The 27570-nt window shown below is 40.1% G+C and overlaps 1 protein-coding gene across 1 annotated transcript in view; it reads left to right on the forward strand.

Annotated features, from left to right (window-relative positions):
• Positions 1-1285: 1285 nt before the first annotated feature.
• Positions 1286-27570, forward strand: part of TMA16 (translation machinery associated 16 homolog) — a 125465-nt gene continuing 99180 nt past the window's right edge. Inside the window, exons 1-2 of the mRNA XM_086962387.1 lie at positions 1286-1442; positions 23975-24084. Of these exons, the coding sequence (XP_086818513.1) occupies positions 1440-1442; positions 23975-24084 (113 nt within the window). The 5' untranslated portion in view covers positions 1286-1439. The remainder of the gene's footprint in view (positions 1443-23974; positions 24085-27570) is intronic.

Consider the following 27570-nt stretch of genomic DNA (forward strand, 5'->3'; position numbering starts at 1 on the left):
GGCAGCGTTCATCTTAAGTACCGTAGATCGCGAGAGTCCTGTGAGGGCTAGCCGCTGGCCCCTCACCTAAGATGGCGCCTAAGAATGCTCACCCCCTCGATGCCCAACCCAATATGGCGGCCAAAATACAGCGGCGCGAAGCGTTCCAAATGAGCCCCCCGATGTCCCTCTGTCCCGCCAAATGCGGGTGCAAAACAATTAGAGTACAGGTAAGCTCTGCCTGATGTTCCCCAATAAGCGGCGAAGCTAAAGCGCCTGCGTCCTATAGACGCGCAGCGCAATGTTTCCAAATGCAAATTGTGCTTTAAAAAGTTTAAAATTAAGCCAGAGCAGGAAAGCAATAGCGGGTCACGCAGCGCGCAGCCAGTAAGTCTAACTGGAAACGTCACTGCAGCCAGGCAGTCACTCCCTGAGGGCTGGTCTCCCACACACCCATCCAACAGAGGCATTATGAGGAACATGGCATCTGCCAATAGGAGTGAGGGCTGGTCTTCCACACACCCCACACCCATCCAACAGAGGCGTCATGAGGAACATGGCGTCTGCCAATAAATGGGGGTACACGAGCACTGGGCCACTGGTATGCACCATATGTGTGCGTTTGTCATTAATTCACTGGCATGTGGGCCTAGGACCCACAACCCTACACATGCCACTCTCCTCTAACATAGCCAATTAGATCCACATAGGCGAGGCCTTTTGGTTTTACCAATGCTTGTTAATTTCTACCTCATTTTAGATCAGGCAGGACTCTTATTACGTTTTTTATCCCGTAGTTTTATATATTGCAAACTTGACCCCAAGGTATTGGAGCGCTTTACATGAGCACCACTTACTTTACATAAAGGACATATTCATTTTTTGTAGGCAAGATCAAGTGATTTGCTCAGAATCACAAGATGTTGAGCACACGCCGAGACTCACACCTGGTTTCCTACCTGCAAAGTCGGCAGCTCTGGCCCTTACGCAACATCCTCCGTTAATGTCTTAAATGAGATTACATCCCATAAAAAAGGACACTCATATTTGAGAGATTTGGCTATGCTTCCCTTTCTTCTTGGCAAGGGTGTGACACATTAAGAAAGGGTGCGCAAAGTACAGCCAAGAACTCGGCTTCTATATTTTCACGTTCACTTCTGAACGACAAAAAAAGTCCGACTATTCTCCCTGCTATAAAGTGAATAAACTTTTCTAGTAGATGGCGTGGACCATAAAGGAAGCACGCACCCAAAATAAAAAGTTCACGGTCTAGTGTTTGAAATAACCATTGCGCATGTGCTGTTGTGAAGTGTCGTTGCGTTCTGAATGGAAATGTGTCCGACGTCATCACGCAAGTAGATCGCGTTCTACCCGGGTCCGTTCTACAAGCGAATTTTAATAACCGAGTAGTGGTGGGATTTTGAAAACAACGTGAATTGGAGACATAACTCGTCGTAATCATGGTATGTACGCTATCTCTGTGACGTTGCGTTTTAAAGCGCCGCGTTGTTATAAAACCTGCTGAGGTCATGCCCATTTCCACGTGGTGTACGTGCAATGTACACAGAGTGTCGCCACACCTACTCTTGTTTCGCTGCAGTCATGCTTTTCTGAGGCTGTGCTGGTTGCTGCCTCCTAATCCTTCATAAAGGCTCCAATTTGTGGTATCTCGCGCATTCCTTAAGATTGGGATGTCGTCTGCCACAACTTCGAGAAAGGATGTGGCACTACGGCCAGAGTTGCCGACTTTGGAAGTCGGGAGATCTAGGTTCTAGACTCATCGTCGGCTCGACGTTCCGTGCTTTTGTGAAAGAAATACAAAAAAATATCGTCCATATACTTGTGTAATTTGACTGGTGCTCATGTGCTCATATAACGTGGTCCAATAATTTAAGGTCGAGTTCGCGCGACATTAAAAAAAATGCTTTTAAAGCGTGGCATGATAAAACCATTGATAGTGGGCACAAACACGACTGAAAGAGGGGCGAGTCCTGTAATTTAAAAGAACAATTGACGACTTTCAGCTGGGTCTATGTCAGGCGCTAGATTCATGTCCTTAACTTTACTGACAGGAACACAGATCTGTTTTTCAACCATAACTATAATGATAAGGTATTCCATGTAATCGATGCAATTCTTGTTTACGTTTCACGTGCTTTATTTCAGCTTCCTTTCATTGAGTTTTTTTAAAAGTGTTCCTCTGTGTTTGTCTAAGATTCTTGTGTAGTGTATATTTTGAACTGAGTTGCCACCAAGTGTCTGAGGGAGCGCAGGTTGTCAGTTGTTGTTTTTGATGCGCACACTTAAGAAGTGTGAAGTTGAGGCGAAAAGCGGTGTAAGTTTCTCAAAGTGTCAGTGAGACAAAGTATAAAGGTGGGCAGATGTAGTATGCTGTGTGTCCCCTTTCATGATTATCTGAGCTTGTTTATAAAAGGCTGAGAGTCAATGTTGCTGCAATGTCTGGAATGCACGCCCGGAGAAAAGGGACATTTGAAGTGAGGCAAAGCTCTGACTGGGCATACCTTCTGTTGCTGTAACCGTGGGCCTAACATGAAATAAAGTACTTCTCGCATACCTGAGTGGCTCTAGACTCTTGCATGGAGTGTCTGGCTCCAATTTAAAACATTTTTGGCAGGAAGTTAGGAACTTGGGTGAAAATCCATCAAGATTCCGGTGGCAATTGGGAGCTGATGGACAGGAGGATGCTTGTCTAATGTCCCTGTAACCATGTAAGACAGGTTTTGAGGCCTCCCACCCTCTAATCCACTGCAAGTGGTGTCAGTTCATGCTGGTGGGAACGAGAAGCCCATTGAGTAGTGTGTACAAGATCTGACAAAGAGCGAGCTGAAGGAAGTTCTAAACTGAGGTGTGAGTCCCAGTATATAACTGTGATCTCGTAAACTATGTTATAAGGACAGTGCTATTACGATAAAGAGGAGACAGTGCGAAGAGGCATGAAAACTCTTCACAGTAAGCATACCCTTGAAAAGACTCATGGAAGTTTAGGCAGTTGTACTTTTATTGGTGAAGGTGGCATTGAAGTGTTGTCAAGGGCGCAGTATGATATCCCAGTTAAGGCGGCTGTGGCATAAGCAGCCTATATCTTTGGGGGATCCTTTATGCAAGATTACTGCTATTGTGCTGCAACAGTTGCACATTGCTCCATTTGAATTAAAGTGTCACGTGTGCTGGGCTCATACTTCGCTCATACTTCACTCATGGACCCGATCACTGCTCACCTGGCTATGAATTCAGTTTTCCTAAATCTCAAACTGTCTTTCTCAGTGCCCTGTTTTTGGGATAGGAGTTATCAAATCAAGGCAAAAACCTTGCACTACATTTCTTATAGAAATGTTTCCTGTTACAACCTCCAAATAACTTGAAAAAGCTTTGACCTCTTTGGGCTTTCTAAACTTTGGTATAATATACATACCAAATTATGTACAATGGGTCAAACTGTTGTACAATTTAATTAGTCCCGATTTTTCTAATAAACATTGGGCTACAAAACACACTACCATTATCAGAAATTTACAGACTGGCATGCTCAACTCGAAAACAAGGGTGTGGAATTTAATAAAATATCTACTTGTCCATGGGGCAGGTTGCTTCATAAATCTACTTGTCCTGTAACAAAATCCACTTGTCCCTTTGGTGCCATGTAGTTCGGCGACAAATTATGGCAGCAATCTCATTATATAAGAGCTCTGATATAGCCTTTTGATTATGCCAGGGCTCATACAATAGTAGTGTTTGAATACTTGCAATCCCCTTATTCTGCCACGTTTCCACAGATCCACACACTGGGGCTGAAGGCAGTGTTAAGCAATAGTTCCAGAGTTAGAAAGTCTGTGCAAACCTACTTGCTTGCATGTTTTAAGGATTTTCAACAACTATCTAATCTTTTCCCATATTGAGAAATGATGGACATTTACTCCGGAAAATGGCTGATGTGAACTTTCTTCCAGAGTTGGGAAAAAAGTGGTTGGAGGGAAAGTGAACTTGCAAACACTCAGATTTTCGCATGAGCAAACCTACATGTGCATATTTGCTCATTCTAAAATGCAGTCCTCAAATATTTTCTAGGAGTACTATTTCTTGTCATACTTCTGTAATTTCTTTGGAATTCACGACAGCCATATAGCGGCACTTAATGCAAGGTCATATACCATGGGTTCACTTTTGAGACTTACTTTAACAATTGGGTCCCTAATTTGGTCTGGCCTTGACCGTGACCTTTTGTGTTTATTAAAATTCTGCCTTTCTCTCTTTCGGCTGGCATCACTGTGAGTGATAGCATTCTACTCTTTCACAAGGAGCATGTCGGTCACACAGAGTAGTTTTGCTCAGTGCCAGTAACTAAACTACTATGGCAGTGTGTGCTTTTTGAGACCAAAAACTATGTTTGCTTTTGCCAGTGTTTGTTTTAATGGTGAGTGCTCGGCAGCTCCCACACCAATAAGGTTTTACCAAAACCATGCACACATTGACAAAACTAAAAAGCTGACCACCAATTTCTGACCTGCTGGCTTTGCCAATGCTTGTTTATTTTTGTTTCCTATTTTATACAAACTGGTTACACTGATTTTCCATTATGAATATTTTTGGGAAATACTAGCATGCATTAACACATGTTACTAAATGATGCAAATAAATGGTACCTGAAATTTTACAGTAGTTTAGTGAAATTTGTTTTCCTGCTTTCATTTCTTTTAATGAACATTTTGTTTTAAAAGCAAAGAATCATCAATCTTGCTTTCAAGCTTCTGCAAATATTTTCATCAAACCAGAGAGCATCCTGGGAGCATTATACATAGCCTCATATTGCTAAACTTTGAAAACGTGTGTACATATTTTTATACTGGATCTATTGTCAGTAATGCAATCAGAGCCTAAAAGATTTAATTGGAGCGCTCACCCTAATAAGAAAGGCTTCCAAGTAATGAACCATAAATACAAGTTTGAACAGCATTAATATATAAACAAAAATATTACCTTATCTGCAGACAGTGCCCCTGATTCATAGTGTGGTACTGCAAACTGGCAGCCAAATGGTTTGCACTGCAGGGGGTTGGGCCTACTTATCCCAAGGACAAAATACACATGAAAACTTGTTGCCCTTGACCCCAAACAATATGTCCTGGGCGTTGGGTTATAGGAATTCCACATCTCTGCAAAAAATTACATACACGTGTTAACACTACCAAATTAGTGAACCCCATAATTGTGTGTTACAGTGGTTATGCATATGTTTTATGAAATGAAAGAGAAACCGTGCCGATTGCAGATAAATCACATTTATATTCAAATGTGGAAATGCATTTGGCATCAACATTTTTTTTTGCTGGAGTTAAAGCAGCTGTCCTGAAGGAATTTCCATTGGCTCAGGGGGAACGGATAACTGTGGTGTCTCTTGTTACAGCCTTGAGGGCTGTCACCAAGGCCAGCATTCCTAATGCGAAAGCCTTTCATCCAAGGTGGATCCAGTGGGTCACTTCCTGGAATGCTACTGATATAGATTGTTTTTGATCCTACCTTACAACACATGGATACCTCTAGTAAGACTACCTTTTGTTAGTGAAATTATGCCTCTAGATCAATATGATTTTATAAGTGTACTGATTGTTCAGCCCATTCTGCAGTTAGTACTAAGTACAACTATCAAGTAGCATATGTTGCAATCAAAGTTATCATAAAAGATGGTGTATTTTAGACACAAACAATATATTTAGAAACGTTGGGTGAATATACCTCGCAGCTGGCTGAATTGAAAGCTTTGGTTCTGGCTTCCCAGAATACAGATCCAGAATTCCCCACACTTTTAGTGTGCGATTCCTGTTAATGCGTCCAGGCTTTTCATGATAATTAGGGCTCCCGGTTTTATGGTGTGTTTTTTTTTTTTTTTTTTTTTTTTTTTTTTTTACAATTCCTTCTGTATTCATCCATATTTATTTTGTGTTTTCTGTATAAATTACGCTGCAGTGGGTGTTTTCCCACATTTATTTAACTGATAAATGTATACTCACATTTAAATGTCCAAAAGGTTTCAGCAGTATACAGTGCTGTAGCGTTATCTGAAAACACTTGCATTGAAGCATAAATAACTGTAGATCTGCATGTAATTAAGCATAATTTGGAAATATATTGTCTTTTTTCATCTCCTCTGTCTGTACACCTACTGACGTGGTACTCCTGATTGACAATAGTTAAAAATAAGAATGCTTATTTCTTTATTTTTCTGTTTTTACAAAGAAATACAGACATAAAAATAGTTTTCTACAAAAATCAGTAAAAACGGAAAACTGGGAGCCATAATGATAATGTGCCTTACCGGCGCGTGAATGGTTTCACTAATTCTAAAGGAAAGGCTATGTTATGTTAAGGAAATTTGATAAGCGCGTGGCGACCTGAAAGCATTCCAGCGCAGATTGAGCAACTCAAACTATAAGTGCAAGCTCCAAGGGGGTTAATTCAAAATCAGAAAGGTTTTAAGCTGTTTTCTAGCAATTGTTCACAGGGTAAGGAGCAGAGTGTTCCAGAGTGTTACCACATCATACCTGAAGTATCTTCCTCTACTTCTAGCCCTTTTCACTGGCGGGACTGTGTCCTGTAGGGTGTTGGAGGATTTGAGAGCTCTACCCAGCAATCAGCTGTCAGTAGATGGAGGGGTCTTGATTTTGGAAGGCTGTGTGTGAGATGCACAGTGCTTTCAAATTAATCCTTTGCACGACAAGGGTCCAATCGAGGTCGGCTAGGACCTGATGTGCTAAGAGGTGTCTAAGAATATTTAACAGATTCCTAACTGCCGCATTCTGCACCACCTGCCAATCACAGCTTTTGGTGCTCTCGGGTAGAGTGAATTTCTGTACTCCAGGCGGAAGCAAATCAAATTCATACACACAACAGAGGGGAGAGAGGTACCTCTCCTTTTCAGTCCTCCATGACTAATACAAAAGAGAAAAAGGAGAAAATCTAATATTCTGTCGCATCAAGAATACTGCATAGGAAAAACTCAAAGTTCTTTAAAAATGCCCTCACCCGATGATAAGAAGAGAGGGGTTGGACCAATATACCCTTGCAGGCTTGGGCAGATAATGTTGTCTTAGAAAAGTGCCTGCAAGGGATTTTATTTCAAAGTATGAATCGCAAACAACAGACTATCTGTATCTACTTATGTCTGTCTCAACTTAATCGGTGTTTGTACCAATAGTTAGCCAATTATTTGAGCAAATAGGGATGACTTATAAGATATGTAAAAGAAAGCAACACGGGTACTTTGTATTATTCACAAAAAGATTTTTATATAAATGCAAAGATTGAAATTAGTAGGGTACATAAATCAACCATGTGAATTAATCAGTACTCTTTACAAATGAACAAGGAAAATTCTTTAAAGCTGTGACCCTCTAAAAAGACATAATATTAACTATTATATAAATGCCTTAATTCATTGTTTCTTTCCAACATTTCATAGAACCCGTGTGCAAATTCGAACCAACATATCTCTATTGGTTGAGATTATATACAGTTGCAAATGATCAAGTTGTACACTGACAAAGTTATTTAATTGCCCAGTGGAACATGTCTCAAAAAATCAATTGCGAGAAAAGTCAAGTAAATCATATCTCATGTGTAAATTAAAACCAACATATCTCTATTAGTTAGATTTATATACATACAGTTGCAAATGGTCAAATTGTACACTGACAAAGTTATTGAATTGCCTAGAGAAACTTGTCTCAAAAAATAAAATGCGAGAAAAGTTAAGTAAATCCTATCTCAATAGACCCCGTTTTTTAATTTAAAAAGACAATAGTAAACCACTGTTCATCTTACTTTTCAAGGCTCTTTTGTTTAATCCAGTTCTTCACAATTTCAGAATTATTATGGTTTATCCTGTCTCAGTGATCTTGGTGATCTAAAGCAAAAGAGCCATTTATGAATAATTTAAGTCACTACATTACGCCGTTGCTAGCCTATTTATTGTGTTGCTTTTTTACCTGAATAGACCAGTTCGTGGACACTCCAGTAAGTCCTTATTATGATGAGTAGTCTTTTTGGACGAATGAGTTGAATGACCTTAGTTACTCTGGCCACTCTGCAAAGATTCAAATTGATATGCTTATTTAAAACTATATTCTGAGATTTCGTTATAGAGAAGAAAAGAAACATCCAATCAAAGTAATTTTGGGCACGTTTATATGCCTCTGAGTATATAAATGGATTTCTCAATATTTCAATTTTACAGTTCCTAAAATTTTACTGAGTCTTAGTATTTAAATTGAACACACTTCCTGTGTGTCGTGAGTTATTAACAAAATTACTGCCAGCCTTAATATGTATTGTACTACGGCAGCAGCTAATGAACCTCAAGGCTGTTGGTAGCGGTAGGACGAAGCCTATCTGCTTATTCGTCCGTCCGTGGTTGATTTATGTACCCTACTAATTTCAATCTTTGCATTTATATAAAAATCTTTTTGTGAATAATACAAAGTTCCCGTGTTGCTTTCTTTTACATATCTTATAAGTCACCCCTATTTGCTCAAATAATTGGCTAACTATTGGTACCAACAGATTAAGTTGAGACAGACATATAAGTAGATACATATAGTCTGTTATTTGTGATTCATTCTTTGAAATAAAATCCCTTGAAGGCACTTTTCTAAGACAACCTCACCCGGTGATAGTAGCATGCAGCATTAGGCATGCAACATCCCTGCCCAAGACAAATCCGGAGATGGAGCAAAGGGAAATGGGCAAGGCAGTACACCATGCATGGGCATCTACTCTGCCGAACAAAAAAGTGAATAAAACTACCCCAGGGATGTCCTAAACTATCTTTATTTTTGAAACCCCTTGATGGGAAGAAAAAATCTATTGTGGTGACGAAACAGGGGTATTAGTGCCCCTTCATCCCTCTTCTCTGCTGTCTTGTTAACATGTTTCAGCTACTCTCGATCGCCCAACTGGGTTGTTCGCCCTCCTCAGGACTCAGAGGTCCCACTAATTTTACCACCCCTTACTTATAGTTTTAGTTTGAGGGGTGGGTATACAACTATCCAAAATGTTATGACCTTACTTGCTATTTATAAGTAACCACACAACGTGTGATCCTGCAATGACAAATACAATAAAGGAAAATGCAAGAAACAAATGCGCTTTTCCCCCCAAAAATGTGGTACAGGCCCATTTCAAGTAAGACACCATGAGGTCCCTGGTCAACTATAACCATTGCGAATCTTCCTGGTGCGTAATTTTTTACAACCCACAATGATAGTGTTTTCAGCGGGCATACCGTCACCACAATCATACATCACCCAAAAACATGTGCCAGGACCCTCACCAGTAGCCCACTGCAACTGTAACAACCCACCCATTGCCTTGCCTGTGTGGCTAATGAAAATACCTATGCAACTACCAACCATAACACTTGTACAAGTGTGACTATTCTGACTATTTGATGCCCCCAAAGCTATAAGAATGGCATGGGTGTCAGGAGTTTATAGTTTTTAATGTATATTGAATTAATAAACAGCTGTTCTGCTTAGCTCTAAATTACATAGACAGAGCCACCATGTGGAAGACTGTCATAGTGCCAGTGTGCACTATTAGGTGTCAGTGCGGAAAACCGGAAACAACCTGCTCAATTAGGCACTGGTGCTTATGTAACAGGGGAGAGGGGCATTGATTCAAGAAGGTGTGGAAGAACAAAGGGGAGATGTGAAAGATCAATGGGGGACTGGAGAGGTGTAAGATACAAAAATTTGAATGGCGAAACTTGCGGTGAATGAGAAGTGCTGAGGGGCACGGGAGGTAACGGGGCCAGAGAGGCCATGAGATAAATGCGAGAGACTGTTAGAGATTTGGGCAGTGAAAAGTCAGAATGACAAGAGGTGATTAAATGTGAAGTGAGAGGATGAATGGGGAGAGTTCAGAAGTTATAACAAGCATTGGCATAGCCAATAGGTCTCGCCTTTGGGACATTATAAGTGTTTCGTTTTCCAGCACAATATCCTTGGTGCAACAACATCAACTGTTGCATGGCTAAACACTTATAAGGTCCCAAAGGTGAGACCTATTGGCTATGCCAATGCTTGTTAAATTATTTTGTGACCAGGGCCAATGATATCCTGTGTGTGTGTGTGTGTGTGTGTGTGTGTGTGCGTGTGTGTGTGTGTGTGTGTGTGTGTGTGTGTGTATGTGTATATATATTCACTGAAAAACCATAGGTGTCACACACGTTATAGTTAAAAATTAGCATTTAAAAAACCTTAGAAATTCACTGAAAAACCATAGGTTTCACACATGTTATATATAGCTGGACATTTCACTCATACAAAACCATTGAAATTCCCCCGTTATAGTTAGTTCAGCTAACTATAACTTGCTTGCCCGCAATGCACTGCTGATGACGTCACATATTACATCACTCATGACATGGTCAGTGACATCACTGATGACCGATGACATGCTCAGGGGGTCCTTGTGGGATCCCCTGAGCAGGCCTAGGGGGTCAGGGTGTTTCTACCCTGAACCGAGGCACAAGATGGCTGCCAACACTTCCTGGTTTGGAGTGTTGACAGCCAATTAGCATTCAGCTCGTGCTCGGGAAGGTACAGAATACAGTAAGCTTACAGTAAGCTCCTATAGAGATACTTATGATTTTACTTATGATTTTCTCAGGAACTACTGAACGGATTTACACAATTTAACAGAAAGCGTGATCTGCGAACCAAACTCTACCTTTTTGCCAAATTTGGTGTAATTCTGTTCAGCCGTTTGGGCTGTAGCCCTGGCTAAAGGTCCTATGGAAAATTGCATGGGGAAAACACGTTTTGGGACCCCCCTTTTTTCTCGGCCCGCGCTTGACAAAGGATAAGAACAATGACTTCCTGTTGGAGTCTGTTGCTACATACTGTACTTACACGCTGTTGGATTAAGACTATTTGATTTTTCTACGTATTCTTTATTATTTAGCTACTGCTTTCTATCAAAGAACAAATAACTTTTTTTGGGAAATGTGAACTTGACTCTGCTTTTTAGGCTTGGACTCTGCGTTCCTAATTCGCCCACGTTTATACCACGTGCTTCGATCAAGGAAGGGTGCCGTGGGGCTGAGCCTTGCACTCACACCCTGTTAAGTTAGCATGGGTTTATTAGAAGCTTACACGCTATTTTTGCTTTCTCGCTCTGCTTTGCACACAACACGTACTTGTGATATTGTTTAGAGAATGCTGAGTATTTTGCTTATAGGAGAATAATTTGGTATGCTAGATTTGTAAACTGCCTTGCTAGTTTTGTGTGTATAGTGAGAGCATGGAACATCAAGGTTATCTTGAATACTGTGTCTGTTATTCAGAAGGATCCTCGCACTTTCGAGCCATAACACATATGCAGCTGTGGCCACCTCTGATACTGGCGCGTTTCATATAATGCATTGTGGAGGCAAAGTTACACACAGTTGGAGAACATTCGTATCTTGACAGTTTGTGGAGCACTGAATGTGATCCACTACTGCTGAGTACCAGAGGTATGGGTCTGCCCATGTAATCCTATGAGACTTTCTGTAGTTCTAAACCGATCTGCTAGGTATGGAGGGTGAAATGTAGGTATATTTTAAATTTGTTTACCTTTAGCATTGTAGGATGCTTTTCCGTTTGTATTTCATAGAATAGTAAGAATGCTGACAACCTTGTTTCTGATAATATGTTTGGTTGTATTATCTAAGGTACTGTGCATGATATTATGGCGTTAGAAATAAACATTTCAAAGTTGCACATGTGTTTTTTTACATCTTGTTTTGGACTGGTGTAAGACTATAATGAAAGAGTGCTCTTGTTATCCACTTTACTTCATGTAATCTAAGTTGCATGTTCTGGGTTGACTAGTCATTGGTGTCTTTTCTCTAGGGGGAAGAACCGATGAGTCACTGATTGCTAGACTGGTAGGGGGTTTGTGTAGTTAGGTGGGGTTTGGTACACCCTAATTCACTGAGGTCGTAAGTCTTTATGCACAGTTCTGTGTATGAGCAGAATTCCTGGAACAGTAGTATTGTGTTTTTACCTAGGAACCTTAATCAATATTGCTATTTTATGCCCTTGTACGGCTATAATCAATAATATCCCTATAATGGCATAAGAATCAGATCCATATTTAGTAAATAGCCCTTGCAGTCCAAAGCACGGCAAAGCTACTTCCTTAGATTCCTAGAGAGCACAACGAGTTCTTTCGACACACCAAACCTCCAGCAACCTGGGAAATCCCCATTTGCTTTTGTTTTGATTTGTCATTGAACTCCTGCAAACACTAAAGGAACAGTCAGTTCTTAGTGACATCTTTATTGACGTCTAATGTCCAAACCTTACGTCAAACTCGGCACCTTTCAGGTATAAATATACCAACGTTGCCTTAAGCAAACACACGGTGGTGGTTTTGGAGCCGAGCAGCTATCTACTTGCCCGAGAGCCCAGCTGATGCGAGAGCCCACGGACGCTGCCCCTCCTTTTTGACGCACTGAGAGAGACGCTGTCTTTTCTCCTGCCGAGAAATCCAGCTCCGGTGTTCTCAGCCGCCTTCGCGGGCTGCTGGGATATCGAGTCCTGAAAGAGAGATACCAGTCCTCCTGCATTCTGTTACCCAGGTACGGAGCTGACTAAACCTTTGAAGAGAATTCTTGAGTCGGATTCTTGGCAAAACCAACTTAACTTAAACTGCTACTTACTTACTCCTTCCCACGTATTAGGCTTAGGTCAGGTACACCGGGATATGCTTATTTAGAAGCACCAGTTGAGTACGTTAGTCAATGTATATATGTATGTATATATTTTATCCATTTTAAAGTATCTTATGGCTAAGAAACCATATCAATGCTTTTACAGTATTATTTCATAATACTCCTTTTACTGTACGCACTTTACTTTACATTAAGTATTGCAATTATGGCAATTCATTTCTCTTGCATGAGAAAGAAGACTGCTCAATAAATTACACCTTTTATTGAAAACGCCCGTCTCTCTTGTCTCTGCACTCTGGTGAAACTAAGTACGCACAATTGAATAGGTGAAATAGCTGTCTATTGTTTTCACAGGACTCTAGAGATACACTCTTATTCTGAGGGAGCAAAGTTGTCATGTTATATGGTTGTCGGAAGCTAATCCCTTCTTGTCTATCCAGGGAGGGTAAACTCCTCCTCGTTTATTCGAGAACGTTTCTAGTGACCTCTGAGCTAGCTGGCAAACCTTAAGTCTAATATAGTCAGTAAAGACCTAGTCGACCTCAGTCCTACGTCTACACTGCTGAATATATTTTTCCAATGCGCAGAGCCTATTGGGAATATAGGAACTACACTACATGGCGCCCAACGTTTGGTAAGGCGATAAATCTAACGCAAGACGATAGAGTAACTCAGTCGTGCTTTTTCACACACACCCTTTTTCCCGTAAATACTCCAAAAGACGTCTGGAGTGGGTAAGAGGTTAAAATCCGCCGGAACTTAGTAGGAAGAGATTCCTATGTATAGTTTTTGGTTTAGTCAACATTGAAGGATACAGTGTTCCAAAATATTGTGCACCTAATCTTTGTGTCCTTGAAACTTGATCTGCAACAGAAACCTTTCTTCCGGCAAAATGGGGGATAGTGAAGACGAGAGGGAGGCAGCTAGAATAGCAGCCTGACTCCCAGAGGAGGACGCAAGTCTCCTACAGAATGACCCGAATGTTATACTCATTCCGGTCAACATAAGAAAAACTATAACTATTAAACTTATAGAAAACGGACTGACATCACTAGGTGGTACAGTCATATTCGTGGTAGAGGCCCATGAACATCGGCAGACAGGTATTCTATTCATGAATAAACTTTCCAGCAGCAAACGCTGTAACACACCAATCCCACTATTACAAAATAGAGGAACCTCCGGATGAATACACTCCTTTCGAGGACGTTGAAATCCCACTAAATTACCAAGAGCACCTGCTCTGGTTTAAAGGCGCCCTAAAACAAAATAATCACATAATCAGTCTCGGTCCACTAGTTAGACCAGGAGCAACGTGGCCGGTTCTAGCCAGCTACACACCACATCCTGACATCGAAAAAATGTCAGACCTGGAACTTTTAGCCCAGCTAAAAATACTAATTAAAATACATATACAATTAGTCCAATATGTAATGCGGACTTCAACAGTCCAACCAGCTATTAACATTCCACAGCTGACCCCTCATCAGGGAAACACAAACAAAATTTCACCACAGAACATACAATCATGTCTTGGTAAAACACCCGCAAAACGGGAACAAATTCCATTCTGGCTAGCACAAAAGATAACTCAAATAGAGGCAGTATTTCCAGATTTTACCCCTAGTGAGAAACACAGAATTCTGACTATCTGCCTTCCAATGTGGATCGCACCACATGTGGAGGATTTTGACACTTGGGGCACAGTCTTTGCTTCCATTTACACAAAAATACATGGTGTTCTGTCCATGGCGGTAATACCAGATGTACTAAGACAGATTCAAAATGAATACGGTCCAGAACCTGCTTTAACTCTGGGTATGAAATTACTGAAAGACTTCAAGCGGGTCTCTGCTATATTATTAGCCAACATAAAAGGAGAAGCAACATCTGTGGCGATCCGCCAGAAATTGAAAGAAACAGATATAACAGCACAACCAATTGAACTTGCCAGAATCATAGAAAAATCCTATGAAGAACTAGGTAGAGATAGTTTGGATGGGAAACCAGTAAAATCCCAACTAACTGAAAATCCTGAAAATATATTTATTAAAAATAATCTAAACACTCCAAAAAAGAGCTGGGATGGAAATAAACAATCCACTCCCAAAGAAAAAGATTCCAGTCCAGAGGAAGGTCTCCTCGGCGGAGAGAAAGATCTCCGGACCAAGGACATAAGTTTCCCCAGAGGGAACCCTCTGAGAAAAGATACAACCTTAGAAATAGGGATGATTTGAAAAAGCCTGATAGATATCAAGATATTGATACACGTCCCTCTCGATCTTTTCAGACTTCCTCGCAGGAATCCGAAAGAAGAGGACGGTGAGAACACAGGGAAGAGCACGTCAAGTCCAAAGACAAGGAACCTGCTCAAAGTGAAAAATTACAATTTCCAAGAAAGAAGGTAGCCAGTATTAAAATAATCAAACATGCCGGGGATACTGAGGACACAGCTGAAAAACGGAGAGTGGGCCCAGACAATGCTAGACAGTGCAGTAGAAGTGACAATAGCTCGCAAGATCCTGATGAATCATCTGGAGACAGTGGACACGAATGAATACATTCAGGTGGAAACTGCAGATACCAGAGTTAGCAAACCTCATAAAATATACGAAATAACATTGCGTATAGAGGGAGATAAGACTAGGAAAGTAAGGAGTCTGTTTTGGGATAACCTTTCAAAAGGCTATGACATCCTATTAGCTGAGAAAGACTGGCCACCAGAGTTTGTCAGGGAGTGCCCTCATGGCGAAGAAATGATTATGCCTGCCTTCTCAAATCATATTCCAATTCATAAAAAATACACATATGCAAGAAAATGTGCAGTAGCTCAAGCTCCTGCATTATATAAAAATCATGTAGGATGGGATGAGGACTCCCCTCCTCACAAAATCCAGTTAAAATGTCAACCAACTGCACAAAGGCAGTACCCAATTAAGCAAGAAGCAAAAAAACAAGCCAGGGAGATCTTAGATCAACTTGAATACCACGGGGTGATCGAAACATGCACCTCTCAAATGAACAATCCTTTGTTTCCTGTCTCCAAGCCAGATGATTCATATCGTCTAGTCTTGGACAACAGACACCTTAACTCATGTTGCAAGACATTTGCAGTACAAAACTCACACAGTGCAGCACTAATGAATAACATAGTTCGCAAAAAATACAAAACAACATTAGACATCTCTAATGGATTCTTTTGTCAAAACATTGCACCTGAAAGCAGGTATTTAACCGCTTTCTCAATAACAGAAAATTTCTGTCGACTCCAACAGGGATTCAAGAATAGCCCAGGATTATTACTACAAATATATGATGATGAGGCATTATCTTATGTCGATGACATCTATCTCACAGAGTATGACCTGGATACTCACTTGAAAAGAGTGAACACCATAATACTTGGGTTCGCAGCAGAGGGTTACAAATTCAACTTTAAAAAGTCATGAATTGCCCACCTAAATGTCCTGTTTTTAGGATATGAAATATCAAGTGAAGGCAAAAGCCTAGCAGACAACTTCTTAGAGAAGTGCGCTGTACTCCAAGCACCAAAAAGGCTGAAGAACTTACAATCAATACTAGGTTTCCTGAATTTCGGAAGAACTAACATTCTAAATTATGAATTAATAAAACCTGATTTTAAACCAATCAATTGGACTCAAACACACAGAAATTTTAAGCTCTTTGCAAACAGACATGTTAGCTAAAACAAAATTACAAACTCGCGACAACACACGCAACCTTGTAATCCGAGTCATCCCAGGAAGATGCGGATTCACGTACCTGACCTCTTATGAGGGAGAAACTGTACCAGTAGCTTAAAATCAGATTTGTACACACAAGCTGAAAAAACATTCAGTCTTACAGAAAATATTGTAAATGCGGTTCAAACTGCTGTAGCAAAAGAAGGAGCCCAAGCCCAAGGCAAAAGAATAACTGTTTATACAGCAGAATCAGCCCTTGAGGCGTTATTAAGCCCAGTTAATCTAAAAACGGTGGCATTAGATCCAAAATGGATACAGTGGGAAAATTCTCTTGCTGCAGAAGACGTAAAATACTATTTTGACCCGAACATGAAAAAACTGAAAGATCTAAAATATGAAGAAGAATATCCTCTGCCAATCGAAATTCTGCCTCTCCAACAGTACTCTTGTGTAATCTACATGGACAGATTTGCACAACATTACGATGTGGATAATAAATCCTACAATGCAGCGTGGGCGATTGTTAAAGGTCGCTGGCGCTGTGGTAAATTCAGAACAAAAATAACAAAAACTGAATCACTGAGAAACTGTTCGGCTCAGCGAGTTGAAATCAGATCTTTAAAGATGGCGCTTGAAAATGCCGATCGTGAATTCCCGACACTAATAGTGTGTGATTCACATTTCTGCTTCAAATCTTACAATAATGACTTGCAGAACTGGGTTCAAAACGATTACAAGGATGACACAGGTGCCACAATAAAGCATAAGAAGCTTTGGGAACAGGTAGTTATTTTGCAGAAAGAACTACGAAAGACTCACGTGATACATACACCGAGTCATCAACGTGATGGCGTTCACGTTGCAGGGAATTCATTGGCTAATACAGCCACAGCGGAAGCAGCTCAACCGGCTTCCGTAGCCACAAAAAAGCGTTCAGAAAAATGCATAGACGGGGAAACCATGTTGGCGGTAAAAACGTCTTCAAAAGGCGACTGTGCAGCACTGCCCGTGAACTATCCACTCAATTATACATACATAATTGATGAAAACTCTGTTTCTTTTGCTCGAATTCCTGGAGTGGGGGATAGAGTAATTCCAAACACGAACAGGAGAATCTTATTAATAGCAGACTCACACATGGGTGATGGTCCGAGGCACAAACAGATCAAGGAATCTCAGAAAGAATTACAATCAGAATACTGGTGGCCGGGGATGAGCCTGCAACATTACAAATTTGCAAAAAGATGTCCAAACTGCAACAGAAAATGCAGTAGCGAACCGACCGGAGTATTGCCATGGCCCTTCTTGTAGTTAGCATAAGGCTAACTATAAGTAAAATCCAGCGTCCCATTTATTTCTTTTTAAGACTAGATTCACTTAAAAATACAGACACCAGCGCTCGGCTGACGCCAGAACTGTTATAAAAGATTTGCGAGTCTTTATCGGCACATACGCAATTGGCATGCTACATTCTGCCCAGGGTCCTGCTTTTAGCTTTTGAGCTTATAAGGAGGCCATGACCAGCATGGGCATTGCATTGCGGTACTCTTGTCCCTTCCATCCTGAGGGAAATGGGATTGTGGAAAGAAAAAACCGGGACATAAAGCAATCTATAACGACGAGGGTATTCGGTTCGGGTGATGGGTGGGTCCAACATTTAACAAGTGTCCAACGTAGTCTTAATAATCTGCCAAGAAATTCTCTAAAAGGTTTCAGTCCGTACGAACTAGTGCATATTCAGGACTTAGATAGTCAGACTTCAGTGGTAGAAACAAAATGTTTTAATATCAAAGATCGTTTGGCTGTTTTACAGGACTTAAATGAAACAAGAAAAGCCCTGAGCAACATAAAGTTAAAACAGCAGCCAACAGCCACTGAAGATAAACCACCTGCCCCTGCAAGTCCTGTCTGGATTCTTAAGATTGGGGATCTGGTCAGAGAGAAGATCGCGGTGAAGAAGGAATTTAGGCCTTCTTACAGAAAAGCAGTACCTGTCTTAGCTGTCAGCGGAACAAGATCAGTTGTACTACCCTCCCTTGCTGGTAAAAAGGAGAACCGAGTTGTATCCATCGACCTGGTAAAACCACAATCATGTGGCCAATAATAAGTAGTAGGCCCAGTGGACTCCCAAGAAATAGCAGAATACCAAAATTTGCTACAATCCAAGAGGTTCAAACTGAGAGACTAATCACAGTGGATAAACCTGCAGTGAATAAAAAAAGACTATGCAACAATGCCATGGAACTTGTGCCTCTTGAAACCCAAATTGCAACAGTTCGTCAAGAAACACCTGTCTACAACGATGTAGCCTCAGACTATGCTAATGAAAGAAAAAATATAAAAGCAAAAGAAAATTCCGAAGCAATTCCAACAATTGACAGAACTGCATCTGGCTACTTCATCAATTTCGATAACTTTTCTGAAGATCCAAGCGAACCTGAAGAAACGCCAACAACAAAAACTTTCAAAGACAAATTAACTAAACTCTTTCATCAACTCAAAGAAACCTATCTGATTTCTCCATGGATTGAATTTTGGATTGTGTTAGGTGTACTTTTCCTCCTGCTTTGGCTCATCATGGTACTTTGTTTGGGAATATTCATTGAAGGAAAATACAGTACAATGGACACAGCAAGTCAAATCATTAACCTGGTCCTAAAGCCAAACAAGTCATCTCACATCGAGAAAAGAGAACTATCATCAGTGAATGTCACAGCCATTCCAATACCCGGTGGGGTAGCTTGGGACAAAACTGATTACGAAATCTATGGCCCGGTTGAACTCTTGAAATATCCACATCATTTCAAGGTTTCATTAAGTGACTTTGTAAAACCAAGTACATTCTCTGATGATTGGGACTTTGAAAGCATAAATAATATGATGTCAGATTTAGCAATGTCAGCAAAATTTACAGAACATGATTACTTACAGGGTTCACCGAATTATGAACAAATGTACTGTTACAATCACTTTGCACATCACTATTTACATAAATCTGCTCAACCTAGAAATGTTTTTAAGTATAATCAATGGGAATATCGTGCAACCACCTAAAAGCAGTTCAAAAACATTTTATGAGAAATTCCCATACTTCTCAGGGTTTAACACAAGTGATGCAGAAACGTTTTATTTTAAACTGTTAAATAAGACAGGGATAAAAACAATGTTGACAAATACTAAATTGATTTATTCTGAAACATTTTATGAAAAAATGATTACATTTGGTTTTGAATTCTTGAAAGACAACATTGAAACGAAAACCATCTGGGGAACAAAAAATTGGCAGGTCCAAGGTTTAGAAGCATTATTTAGAGCCTGCACGAACAAATAATATTCTTAAATGACACCATTCAACAGACTACTTGTCTTGGCCTAGCTAAGATTAAAGACTTAAACAAACCGTCTATTCCAAAGCCAATACCTGATAGTAATACCACTACAGATGCTACAGAAATCCACACTGGCTGAAATTAAGCAACACTTGACTTTACTTGAAGACAGTGCTGACTTGCGTGATTTCATAATGGGACTACGCAAACAGCGTCAAAAACGTTTCATAGCGGCCGGTATATACGCTGCGTACAACGAAGCTTGGAAAGTAACTCAAATTGAGACAGCAGAGAAAATACGAGAAATTCATCGTAATAATTTGGAAAAATCACTTCCTGTTGTGGACAATGGGTTAATGACTCTGTCCTCCAGAATATATTCACTGGACAGTATTGTATCATCTGCTATCGATATAATAGATCAGTACCTACTAATGTTACAACACGGTCAGTCCCAATTACGTTCTATTGTGCAGCTCGGCTGGACGTTGCAAAATCTGCGTTCAGGTTACGTGCCATGGCGTTTGATAAACACAACGTCATTATTCTCTCTTTAACCCTACTGATAAACAAATCAGTTTGGCACAAAAAGGAGCAGACTATACGATTCTGAGCATTGAAAAACTTGGGAGATTACCATTGACAATGTCAGAAAGACCTGTCATTGAATGGATAATACACGGAATAATTACAATTCCGATAACAACTTTTCAATTTAAATACTGCCAAGAGTATATACCAGCGGGCCAGTATGAAAGGGTGGGTAAAGGGTACATTAAGCCATCATGGAAATTGCCTTACACACACACATGTTATAGTGAAAAGAAACAGAATGTATTTCTTAGTGGTAACAATTGTAAACAATCACTAAGCGGTATACTTCTGTGCAAGGTATTAATTTGCATGGGGCCTGTGAGGGGACTTCAAATAACCTTTCATGTCACCAGCACGGCACACCTGCAACACAAATAGAGCCATTCTTTAGACGGCTTTCTAACGGGAGCTATATTCTAATAGTGGACCACAGCTGTTGTGGCATGGTGCCCGGGAAAGCCTATCTCGTAAGCGTTAGTTCCATGGTCACTTGCTGTATGCAAGTATTGTATCCAAACAGCACTCCAGATACGGAGGCGACGATTTGGCCTTCTTTGAATATCTCTTCTATTCGAATTGATACTTTAAGCAGAATGAAGTCTGTTCTTTTACAGACAACCGTGCCTTTAACGTCATCAAAGGAAACGTATGATCTTCTGGTTGCAAGGACAATGGCAGAGATACATACCCTTTTATCAACAAATTGCCCCGTGCATTTCGTAGAAATGCTAAGCCAATTCCTAAATATGTCTGATGCCAGTGGTATCCCACATATATTTAAGACAATTTTTTCGGGACTGTTCACACCGTTCGAAACAGTTCTGGGCATTTTTCCCAATTTTGTCCATTCTGTCTTTGGCGGCCTACCACTTCTTTTGGGACTCGTAGCAGGAATTTTATTTTTGACCCTTCTGCTCCAATATGGCAAGCCAAGTCGCAGACAAGACTCCAGCAACGATGGAAGAAACGATCCTAGCTATACGCTATCGGGACCGCATAACTAAAGTCCTTAGATTAGCCCGGCTAAGAGATCTGAATATGACCTGGTTTCTTACATTCAGACCAATCTGGCAAAATTGCATCCTACCTGTTCTTCGATGTATGCTATGCGGAGAAGAATGCGTGTTGGACGTCTGTCTTACACTACCATCAGCAGTACCATTGGATACAGATACTTTGCTAAGTCCTGTAACGGCTCATGCATTGTGTTGTCCCCAGCGGCTACCGATTCTGATGACGGCATTCGTTGAGACTTCACCACTACGATTTGGTGGCAGTGAAGTACGAGATGAGAGCAGCATCACCCAGCTACGACTTTCTGTGAGCATTGCTGATCCTGACATCGATGATAGCAATCATTCTCACGACTGCACTGTTGCGGCACTTTCAAACTTGGTCGAACTTTCGCCTGATGTCGTAGAAATGTAGCTGTATTTATTATGCATTTTATATAGCCGGTACTTTACCCAGAGGTGACAATACTCTGCTACCGTTACTTGTGGGGAGATTTACAAGTTACATATTCGCTCAAGATGACATATTTGAGAAAAAGTGATCCGCTCTGTATTGTAACTTATCACAAAATACTTTAGCCCTAGTGCTTCAATCCGATGGCTCCACTGGTCTCTTATCGGGCGCGCCATCCAATTCCAGCTTATCAGTGAGTGATAACACGGGACAGACACTCAATGAAACCACCTCCCCACTGCCTGTCTCTCCCAGTGGGGTGAATCAAGGGTCAGTTGAACATTCCGTGGCTGTAAGGAGCAGCGGCCCCCTAGCCAAGGGGCCGGTGAAACTGGGCCCGTCCTCTCTGACTCCATCCATCTACCGAAACCAAACCCCCTATGACTCGGCTCACTCCTTAAGGGACCATTCTCAAGCAAATTTGGAAATATCAGTTTGAAGGAAGATTTTCGAATATCTGAGATGCAAAAACTTTTTCGAAAGTGGCGATAGAACGCTGCAGCAACGGCCGCCGCTTTTCAAGAGTACTCCGGAAATATGTTTTTGAATTCCAATTCACATACAAGCAAAGGCATTTCCGGGTGCCTAATTGCACAATGTGCAATAATTGTGTGCGAATAGCTTCACGTGAGTTCAACTGCACTTTTACTAGGTATTTTATTTTTTACTGGGATTATTCGATGTGAAGTAATATTGTTGGGCATACCATTTCTAGCAAACCATATGCTGTGTTCAGTGTTGCTATGCAATTGCCTTTGCCCTTCTGCAGGTGGAGGAAGAAAAAGTTCATAATTGTATTCAAGTTTGGAAAATTGTGATTATATGTTATTCGTAGATTGCTCTTGTTTGAGGGATCATGCTGGAATTTTAAGAGCCGCATATGCTGTTTGTACAAATAAAAAAAAAATATTGAAGTTCTGTAGCAAATGAACGATCCGCACAGTTACCTGAACTGATAGCTTTCACGAGAGCCGGCTATTGGCCAAAAAGGTTATTGTAACAGGCGTCGAAAAATGTACTCACTCACTTGCTATGGTGGGTCAGCCTTTATCAGGGCCTGTTCTGGTGAGAGAGAGCTCCGGCTGGCAAAGAACAGATGTTCTGCTCATTCAGAAAGTAAATGAGCAGTAAAGAGGTCTTTAAAACTTGTGTTTATCTTTTCACTTTTGTTGGGCCTTCAAAAAGAAAAGATATAAAAAATGTCAGCTTATGTTTTACAAATTGTTGAATGTTTTATCCTGGAGATTTGTTTACTTTTCTTTTTCTATTGTATATAAAGAGCCTAACAATTCAAATATACTTATTAATATTATTACATAAGAAAGCCAAGCAATATGGATAAAATCGACCAATACATTTTATTATCGAGAATATAATTTAGAAAATCATGAAAAAGATGATGCATTTATTGACCATGTCCTATAGGAAAACTAAATCCATGATATCCCATTCATAATTTCTTAATATAGTCCATGAATACAATGTCAAAGGTCATGGAGATTATTTTCCTTCAGTGGTGAACAAAAAAATATAGCACTACACACAGGTGGCTTGGATCATGGCTGGTCAAGAGTCAGACATGATCAACGTCCATTTTTCATAAGTCTGCAGATTGTATGCATTTATTGTCAAATAGGTCTTTTATAGAAATATGTATCACGTTTGTGAAAAGAAGGCTTACTTTTTGTTTCCAGCTGGGCGGAGTGACTCTTGTTACTTGGCTCAGGATTATGTAAGAAAGTGGTCCATTCGTTTAAAGATTAAGGGAGTATGAGGTCCACCACAAATAATAAAGGCACTATCTTGTGAGGTCCCATCCATGGTTTCAGTAATTTAAACCACTACAGTACTCCAGCACACAGTAGGGTCAACATTTTAAATCGTGGCAGCTTTATTTCCAGTGCTAGGTTTATCTTGACAATTAGACTTATTCGTTTAGCTGTACGAATATTGCTTTTTTATAATGTTTTTTTGTTGTTTCTGTATCGTTTTAAGTTACATTGAAATAATGTATATATTGTTGTGGCTAAGCTGACAGCAGTAAATGAATGACGTTTCTGTTTCCGGGGAATAATCTATTACGCAGTATGCGAGTCTGTATATTGACTGAAAGCCGAGGAATACGCTTTACCTCTTATGGCCTTTGTATCTTGATTACTATATTTCAGCCAAAAGTACCTCAAGGAAAAGGAAAGCAAGAGAAGAAAGTTATCCACCCGTACAGCAGGAAAGCGGCTCAGCTTGCCAGAGAAGAGCACAAACAAAATAGAAAAGAAAAGTAAGTTCCTTCTGAAAAAGAAAAATGCACCCAGCACAGGTTGATGGGATGCCAGATGTGCTCTTAGTGTTTTTGTGACTAATTTATTTGCTTGTAATTAGCTGCGAATTTACAAATAAGTGAGGGTTAAAATCATGATGTTCGATAATGGATTAAAAGCTCTATATTAGAAACTCTGCTGCTATTATATGTAATGTCTGCTGTGTTTGATCCTCTGTTAACTGCTGGGTCATAACATCCTCCTGGGTATACCGTGATTATTGCCTCTTGGATCTATTTGCAGCCAAATTAAATGTTTGAGTTTGAGTTTGAAATATACATTTGTTGTAATAATTTAGGTTGTCATTATTTTCAACCCGGTGACCTGTTTATTTGTAGCTCGAGAGGCGCCTTAATAAATTATTTCCCAATATATACTTTCTCTCTCTCTCTCTCTCTCTGCCTCTGTCTCTCTCTCTCTCTGTCTCTTTCTCTCTCCTCCCACACTTAACCCTTCCACATTATTAATCATTACTTAAAATGTGCACAGATGCGGATAGCCGTCTACCTTCAATTGCCGAATTTAGCCTTTGGCATGAAAAGCGAGTCTTGGACTAAGCACTCAATTTCCCCATTAAGTTCAGCACATTTTCTGTAAGCAGTTTCTCCTTCATACCTAATGTAGTAATTGACTTATGTCATTGTTTTTGACTGCAGTGCCTTAAATCCAGTAAGTGCTTTGTTCTGTCTTTGAGAAATTGGTTTATTAGTTGCGAAGGTTGCGAGTCCTTCACAAGAAATCAGCCCGTAATGGACTTTTTACTGGTAACGAAGTACCCTATTGTAACTCTTTACCCTTTCAGGGTAGTGAAGCAGTGCAGCCCAAGGTCTACTCTCAGCAGGAAGAATAAGTAGAGCGTTTCTAACTATGAATTATCCTTAACCTTTGATTTTAGGTCTCGCTGAGTGAACGCGCATGCGTTCTCAGCGAGACTTAAGTATGGGCTCTCAAAAATGCACCCTAAGGCGGATTGCATACAGTGCATGTGTGCGGGCGCGTGCACATCGCACACCATTTGCCTCTCTCCTCACTCATGCTGGTTTGCTTGCAGCCAGCATCAGACTTCAAAGTAATCCTCTCACCGCCGTTTCCTGCTTTGCTCGCTGAAGGCTGTCATGCCCAAGATCACACCCGATTAAACAGCCGAGGTAATGCGCCCATAAATTATATTGTTGCTTCCTGCTACTTTGGTGTCACCTCCGCTTTCATCATTGGATCCCAGTCTTTTGCTATCTAGATGTTGTAAAATATACATGAAAGGTTTAGTTATGTCCTGATTAGGGTCACTTTCGGAAAGTCTTACAGAAAGTACACTGTACCCATTACTACCCGTTCTGGTCTCGTTTCTTAGAGGTTTATGGTGCTGTTCATTCACACTTGCCAGAGATGCTGAAAGTGCTCTTTTGAGCTTCTTATTTAATTATGTGCTAAGAAATGTTTTATTGTGTACTATACATGCACTCGGCACAATCCGCCTGGTTTAACTTTCGTGTTTCACCTCTATATGTCTCGACAAATGCAATAGACATAGAAGACATGTTTCTACGCCTCTAAACTACAACTCTGTCTTTACAATTCTGCCTATTTACAAAATCCATTGTGCAAAATGCAGATTAAAAGTCTTGGTAAAAACTAACTTTATATGTAAACAGATAAATACATTGCATAGCAGTATTTTAAATTCAGTCAAAAACCTCAAACTTTAATTATGTCAGGGAACGTCATCGTATTTAAAACCAATGTGCAAATAGTGTGAATATTGTGCAAAATAGTGCAAAAAAAGTGTAAATGTAAAAGTTATACATTGATGTGTTATTTAGCAGCAAGTATACCAGCACGGACATTCATTAAGGAGCAACAAGACCCTTTATGTCTGTATGAATACATTGGGTCATACTTTAACTACCCATTGGTGATTGCCACTGGTTTTATGTGTGAGTATGTGTGTGTGTGTGTGTGTATGTGTATATATGTATGTATGTATGTATATATATATATATATATATATATATACATGATGAATTACATCGGAAGCACCAAGCTGCATGTGCACTTCAGGATATTGCAGCATTTACGGGCTATCTTACACAGCGATCCAGCCTATCCGGTAGCTCGCCACTTTAAAATCACACACAACAATGATGTGGCCTGCCTTAAATATTTTGTAGTAGGAGCTATCCCTAAATTAAGAAGAGGTGGCAATCGAGAATTGTTACTCAGGCAACTTAAAACTAAAATGATTCTGGAATTTGACAGCAAATGGCCAAATGGGCTTAACAATACAGAAGACATGCACCATTTTTTATGAATAGTTAAATAATTTTCTGCAATCCGGATCACATATAGATTTTGCAATCCGGATTATATATATATATATATATATATATATATATATATATATATATATATATATATACATATACAAATCCACTCGTACAGAAAGTACAACGCACTCCACACAGATGAAAGTCGGACACAATGCCGTCTGCTTGGTCAAATCTTTGGTTTATTCCATAACCACAAGCCAAAACCAACCCTACGCGTTTCGGCGGACAACCGCCTTGCTCACGGGTAAGTGTTGTTGTTTTTCCATAGGTTAAATAAAGTGCATGTGATACATTAAACCAACAACATAAAAAGGGGACAAACGTGCTGTAAGGAGTCGGCCATCTTTCAATGGGTTAGTTACAATGCGTGAAAACATCATTGGATATGCATTGGAGCCAAAAAGTAAATATTTCATCAGTGTGCCAGCTTAAATTAAACAATGTTCTTTAAAGATAATGACATGATCATGGGATAGAACCTCCTGCGTTTGATACGTTGGAGAGACATAGGACTCGCCTGCCCAAATAATAATGGCATAACGTTTGTGCCAGCTTAAATTAAACAATGTTCTTTAAAGATAATAACATAATCATGGGATAGAACTTCCTGCCATTGATACGTTGGAGAGACATAGGACTCGCCTGCCCAGATAATAATGGCATAACGTTTGTAGAGAGACTGGGTACATTAGGGTATTATATTAGCCAAGTGGCATAATACAATGTATAGAAGAATGTATAACCAAGGATAAATGTTTTAAACATATTTAAACATTTGGTGTAAGAAACGTATGAAAATCATGATTTTAGAAAATCACATATTCTATGCCCAGTGGCAAATTCAAAGACAAAAGGATAAATGCACCCGTTAGGGATAGGACCTAATCCACATCCTGGTCTTCATAAGTATAAACAATATAAACAAATTAAATAGATTCCAAAACCCAAGTGGGTTAGTCCATGATCTTTTTCACCAAGTCTCTTAGTTTCTATCATTTCCAAGTTCAAGCAATAAATCATAATGTAACATTAACTAACATTCCTTGACATTATTCGTTTCCCAGTTAGGCAGGCAAATTTCATGTCCATAGATTGTCCATTCCATATATTCGCTGGAGT

The sequence above is a fragment of the Lissotriton vulgaris genome, chromosome 3_1 (assembly GCF_964263255.1).
Source record: "Lissotriton vulgaris chromosome 3_1, aLisVul1.2, whole genome shotgun sequence".
Taxonomy (NCBI): Eukaryota; Metazoa; Chordata; class Amphibia; order Caudata; family Salamandridae; genus Lissotriton; species Lissotriton vulgaris.